At 61.0% G+C, this 6231-nt stretch overlaps 1 protein-coding gene across 1 annotated transcript in view; it reads right to left on the bottom strand.

The window, feature by feature from the left end:
• Nucleotides 1–1779: 1779 nt before the first annotated feature.
• LOC122191037 (coiled-coil domain-containing protein 81-like) overlaps nt 1780–6231 on the bottom strand; it is a 5488-nt gene continuing 1036 nt past the window's right edge. Inside the window, exons 3-12 of the mRNA XM_042891227.1 lie at nt 6071–6224; nt 5572–5828; nt 5156–5226; nt 4694–4773; nt 4461–4572; nt 3981–4101; nt 3273–3410; nt 2832–2974; nt 2498–2623; nt 1780–2394 (exon numbers count right to left, since the gene is read on the bottom strand). Of these exons, the coding sequence (XP_042747161.1) occupies nt 2274–2394; nt 2498–2623; nt 2832–2974; nt 3273–3410; nt 3981–4101; nt 4461–4572; nt 4694–4773; nt 5156–5226; nt 5572–5828; nt 6071–6224 (1323 nt within the window). The 3' untranslated portion in view covers nt 1780–2273. The remainder of the gene's footprint in view (nt 2395–2497; nt 2624–2831; nt 2975–3272; nt 3411–3980; nt 4102–4460; nt 4573–4693; nt 4774–5155; nt 5227–5571; nt 5829–6070; nt 6225–6231) is intronic.

Genomic DNA, 6231 nt, shown 5'->3' on the forward strand with positions numbered 1-6231 from the left:
CAGTAGTCCAGGGGCTCAGGCACTTGCTGTGATCCAGGGCTGCAAATGGTCTTTGTCTACTGAATTTCACCAGACCGTTCCTGTAGCAGGGAGCTGCCCATAGCTTTGCATCAGTCAGCTGGCTCTGAGGGTGCAGGCAAGGCTTTGGCTCAGATAGACCGGTACTCTTCTTTTCTGCCAGTACTTGGCTGACGGAGTTTGTGGCCGTTCTGTGGCATGGAATGCAATCAGCACGGAAGCATCGTTTGTCGTTGTGGATTTTGAGTAAGATTTCTCACCCTCTGCTCATGATGAGTAAGAGTTCAGGTGTCCAAAGAGAATAGTTGAGCCGAGAAAAAAAAAACAGGGCGGGAAAGACAAAGGAACCGAGGCCGATCGGCGGGGCGGATCCGGGCGGTGGGGGCGCCGCCGACCCTCACGTCTCGCCACCGTCCGGCCGAGCCATGGGGTCCGGGCTCCCGGGAGTCGGGTGGTGGGAGGAGGACGGGTGCGAGCTGCGATCAAAGAAAGGAAAGTCGGGAAAAGAAAGGAAACGGAAACCAAAATCCCGCGGCTCTCTGTGCCGACATCCCTCAAGGAAGAAGATGCAGACGACGACTGAGCAAAGGACCGATCGCACGCACGTCGGACGGCCGCGTTCGAAAGTAAGGGGGCAGGGAGGGAAGCGGGGTGGAAACCCAGAAAAAGTAGGAAAGAAAGACGGAGGGAGGGAAGGAGAGACAGAGAGAAAGAAATAAGGAAATAAAGAGCGAATGAATGGAGACAGAAAAGGAAAAAAACCGGGCAGATCAGGCGGGTTGGAGCGGGGGTTGGCCACCGGCTGCCACGTCGAGCCGCCATCCGGCCGTACTGAGCTGTTTTATGAAAGAACGCGCTAAAGCCTGACTGTAATGGCTCAGTAAGAGCAGCTGCTTCCCGTCTGCTTCGTAAACAACACCCGGCGCGGTCACAGGCGCACGCACAGCTCCAAGTTCTCCCTTAGAAGCTGGTGAGCTGCTGGCACGGGCTGCCCAGAGACGCTGTGCGCATCCCGCCCCTCCGAGTCCGTTCCGGGCTCCCGCGGCGCCCCGGCTTCGGAAGCGGCCGCTTCAGCCGCGGGGAGCGGCGGCACGCAGGCTGTGCCGGCTGCCATCGGCCCGGGGCGACAGCGGCGGCCCGTCCCGGCCTCTCATTGGTCAGCGCCGGCGCCGCCCCGCCCCCGGCCTCCCTCATTGGTCAGCGCCGAAGCCGCCGGCTCTGTCTCTTCTCGCTCCCCTTCCCTTCAGCTCCCCGTCCCCTTCCGTTACCTTGCAGCGTCTCCCCCCGCTTTCCTTCCCTTCCCCTCCCTTGCGGTGTTTCCCCCCGGTCCCCTTTCGTTCCCTCGTGCTGTCCTCCCCCCTTTCCCTTCTCTTCCATTACACCATCTCCCCCCCGTCCCCTTCCCTTCCCTTCCCTGGCACGAGAACCTTTCTCGTGTCACACGGGCTGAATTCAGCTCAGCGGAGTCTGGGTGCTGGGCGCAAGAGAATTCTGCCACAGCGTTTCTATTTCTGTTGCGGGAAGGGAGCGATGGGGATACGAGGGGACGCATGACTTGTGCACAGGAAACGTGCACGGCCGGCAGAGATGGCTGCTGTCCTGGGCACCCGCTCTTGCAGAGCATGGTCCTGCCGGGCCTTGGCAGCGGCTCTCCTTGCCACCCAAACTGCTCTCTCAAACCACCCAAACGGCTCCAGCTTCCTCGCGTCAGTTGATGGCGACAGACACGACATCAGCAGACTGAGTGGAAATAAAGCCAATTCATTTTTATTGGGAATACTGCATCCAAAACTGAGGTCCCCGGTACAAGAAAGACGCAGAGCTCTTGGATGAAGTGCAGAGGAGGGCCCCTAAGGTGATCAGAGGCCTGGAGCACCTCTCCTGTTGAGAAAGGTGGAGGGAACCAGGCTTGTTTAGCTTGGTGAGGAGAAGGCTCCGGGGAGACCTCACTGCGGCCTTCCAGTTCTTGAAGGGAGGCTGTAGAGTAGAGGGGGACCGGCCGTTGACGAGGCCGGATGGTGACAGGACAAGGGGGAATGGTTTTAAACTGTGAAAGGGGGGCAGAATTTGGTTAGATGTCAGCAGGCGTTCTTCACATGGAGGGTGGTGACGTGCTGGAACAGCTTGCCGAGAGCTGGGGGACGCCCCATCCCTGCGGGCATCCGAGGGCAGGCTGGATGTGGCTCTGGGCAGCCCGGTGGCGGTGATCTTCGAGACCCTTTTCAACCCAGGCCGTTCTACGAGTCTTTGGTTTTCTACGATCTTCCATTCACAGGTGGAAATCTGGACGGCTTCCCAGCCCCCGTGCCGAGAGCTCCACCGCGGTCACCACCGATGGCTGCACCTTCCCCTCTGGAGCCGTGCGAGCATTCAGCCCTAGGGAGGCGAGAAGAGCACGGAGCGTTAGGGCTGAGCGCAGGCAAGTGGTGCAGGCTGGGCTGCAGCCCGGCTCTCGGGATCTGCTGCCTACGGAGCTCACCGGAGGAGGTGCCGCTTCTGCTCCAGCTTCTGCCGGTTTCTTTCCGCTGTGCCGGCAAAAGCCTCTTGCTGACGGAGGTGCGGCTCCAACCTTCGGAGCACCTGAGCCGCTCGCGGGGAAAGGAGGCTGCAACAGGAGGAGAAAGTCATCCCTCGGGCTCCGCTGAGCCGCCCCTGCCTCTGCCCTCACCCGGCCCCGCACCCCCTGCTGCCCCCCGCGTGTCCCCAGCCTTGCGCCCCGCCAGCAGGTTTTGGCCCGGGCCGTGCCTGTCCCTGAGCTGCAGTCACAGCTGCCCGAGAGCCTCAGGCAGCCGGCAGAGCCCACACACACTCACTCAGCATGCAGTGTCAGCTTGGTCGCCGTCCCCATTATACTTCCCGGCAGCAGACCCTCGTCCTTCCTCCATCTCCTTCCCACTTGCTGTCTCCTTGGCTGGGCTGGAGGATGCGGAACACGCACTCTCTCCCTGGCCAGCAGCTGCCAAAGAGGAGACGCTGTCAGCAAAGCAGCTGGGAGCACGGGGCTGTTCCCCAGAGGCCCTCTGCCAAGGGCCCTGCAGCAGGCCCTGGCAAGCAGGAGACTCGGCCCTGCCGGCCCATGGCTCCTGCCGCCCTTCCCTTCTCCCTGCGGGGCCGTGCCAAGCTCTCCTCCCGGGAGGAGCGGGCCAGCCCCTGCCATGCTGCGCGGCGCCTGTCCCGCTCCCACCCCCTGCGCCCTGCTGAGCTCGCACCCTGGCTCAGCGGCTGTTGCCAGCAGGGTCGATCCCTGACGGTACCTGGGGCGGATGCTGGTCCTCCCCTGCGCTCCAGCCTTCCCATGCCGCCATTTCTGCCTGTGCTCGCTCTATTTGCTGTTGGTGCATGGGCCACGTGTGGTCTGCTTCTTTCCACAGGGCAGACTCTTTGCGGAGCTCCTGCAGAGACACAGCAGCATACAGGATCAGCCTCTGCCCCTGGGGCCTTCCTTCAGCTCCCCACTCCTGCTCCTCTCCTCTGCCGGCCTGTCGGCACTGCTTTGCCCCTGAAGGACCAGGGGCCCCAAAGGCAGGCCGGGATCCACAACTCATGGCCAACGTGGCTCAGAGGCCGTATTCCTCTCTCACGGCCCCTGCTCAAAATCAGTGCTGTGGCAGGTGGCAGGCCAGGAGGCGAGAAGAGACGGGGAAAGTGTGCAGCACCCTCCATCTACCAAAGAGGAGCTGAAGGAGCGGACAGAAATGTGAAACGGTGGCACCCGAAGGGCTGTGCTCCAGATCACTGCACACACAGAGGCTTTTGCTTCCCTCCCTGCAGAAGCACTCAAGGCCAGGCTGGTCGGGCTTAGAGCAACCCAGTCTAGAGACAGGTGTCCCTGCCTGCAGCAGGGGATTGGAACCAGGCGGTCTGAATGGCCCCTCCCTACCCAAACTTTCCTAGGATTCTACCATCCTATCATTGGTACAGTCTCAAGCAGCACAGTCCCTGCAGCAAGGCAGAGCCGGTACCTGCAGCACTCTCTTAGACTCCTCGGTGGCAGGGAGTGCAGCGCTGGTCTGGGCAGCAGATGTTTCCTTCTGTCCCACTTTCTTTGTCCCACGGGAGCTGCCTGCACATGGAGGGAGCGCACTGCAAACAGACACAAGAGGAGTCTGCAGGAGCCCGGGGCACCTCAATTTCCCCCGTGCTCCCACAGCCATCAAGATGGGCTCCGGTGCAGAGCAGAGAGACCCCTGAAGGGAGAAGAGCTTCTGCTATCGGTAGGGATCGGCACTCAGCTCCCCCAGGGACCGGGGACCAGAGTAGAACAAAGCTGGTGTGTCTGCCTCAGGCGATCGTGCTGCGCGCTTGCCGCCCTGGAAAGAACGGCCCCCCCGGAACACACGTGTGTCAGGAGCCTTTGTGGGTGCCGAGAGCTGGCAGCTCCAAAGGGGAGGCCGCTCCTACACGAGCGCACGCATCTCCTTCTTTTCGCCCAAGGCCCTCACCTGCCAGAAGGCTCCTTCGCCACATCTTGCTGCCTTGAACTTGGCTTGCGCTGCAGCAGCATGGAGGGGGGAAGTGTCTTCCGCCTCTGCAGCAGCCTGCCGGCAGAGACCCCTGGAACCAAGAGAGAAAGAAGTTCTTCAGAGCAGCCCCACGGGCACGGCACGTGAACCTGGATCCGGTCACCCGGCACGGGACAGGACCCCCCTCCCTACAGCTGGGACCCGCTCCTCACCTTTGCTCATCTTCCGCTGTATGGCAGCTTTTTTTTCTGCGGCGGCCTCTGCTCTGCTCTTTTCCACGGTGAGCTGAAACCTGGAAACAGAGAGTGACAACCCTTGAAGAAGGATGACCTCCTGCCCCACGCAGCTGGTTGGTGGTATTTATCCCTGTGCTCTGCAGAGCGTGGCACCCTTTTCCTTCCTGGCCATGCCAAACCAGCACACGTAGCCCAAATTCCTCTGCACGTGCAGTCCGTTCTCTCTGAGGGAAATCGGGACAGCTTGGTCACCAGAAACACAACCCTGATTCTCCAAAAAGCCAAAAGGCAGCAGTGGAGAACCAGGAGCCAGACTTTCCAGCATTTCTCCCCGACTGGAGGCTGAGCACGGAGACCCAGCAGGGCACGACCCAAAGGAGGAGGTGGAAGGAAGCCTGTCTGCTGGCCAGCTAAGTGCTGCAGAGGAAATGCACTCACCTCGGGAACACGCGGATGCCATGGGCAGCGGTCTCTGGCCCGAAGTCAGCAGAATCGTCCGTCCAGAATCTCTGCAAAGGGACACAGACCTGCTGGAGGCTTGCCAAGGACATGTTTTCATGGCTCTTGTTGACAGGAAGCAAGCCTGGCTCCCATGCCAAGAGAAAGCTGCTCTCCACCAAAGCCTCCTCCGTGAACATCAGAGCTTTGTTCTGCTCTGAAGGAGCAGGATGGCAAAATAGCGAGGCCGTGCAAGAGCACTGCCAGGCTTTCTGCATGGGCAGAGATCCGGGAAATCTCTTTGCCAGTGGAGAAAGCCGTGGGGGCAAGCGTGGGGAAAGGCACTGGACTGGTCTGCCACGTCCAGGCTGGCCAGCGGTGATCCGACGGCGCACCTCACAACCTCCTCAACTTACGGTGTGGATCAGTGCGAGGACGGGGGCATTGCTCTCCAGCGTTTCAATGCAGCTGCAGAAGAACCTCATGAGGAGGAAGCCGTCTTGGCAGGTCATAACGCCGAGGTTCTTGAACACAAACGAGACGGGCTCCCTGCTCCTCAGGAGGTGACAGTACAGGAGCACGCTCTCCCGCACGCAGCGCGGCACCAAGTGCAGCGGGACGCCGGAGGCTCGCGAGAGCTGCCGGTAGTTGAGCGGCTCAATCTTGACGTCGTCTGCAAGGAGAAGGCACATCCTCACTGCCACAGCCAGCCCATGCAGCATTCATAACCAAATCCCACAGAAAAGGTGCTTTGGAGAAACAGCTCTTGGGCTGCGGTTCCTCCTGGAGGAACTCGCGCTGCACCCCGAGCTTTGCAGACACTTCTCTGCTGCTCCCGGCCGTTTCCAAAGAGCAGGGAGAACACAGCCGGCCGGACGTGGGGCGGGAAGGGGAAGGTGGCTGCTGCCTTCTCACCAGGGATGATGTCGTTGGGAGACTGGAGTTCCTGCAGCCACAGCACCCCGATGTCCAGCTGGAAAACAGGCCTTAGAACCAAAAGCGCCTCTTCTTTGCTGTGGAATTGCTCTCGGACCCCAGCAAAGACCCCGAGTCCCGGAATCAGGACTCCCTGCACA

This window comes from Lagopus leucura, unplaced genomic scaffold (assembly GCF_019238085.1).
Source record: "Lagopus leucura isolate 7727_CA_CO unplaced genomic scaffold, USGS_WTPT01 35380-0_obj-0_obj, whole genome shotgun sequence".
NCBI classification, from domain to species: Eukaryota; Metazoa; Chordata; class Aves; order Galliformes; family Phasianidae; genus Lagopus; species Lagopus leucura.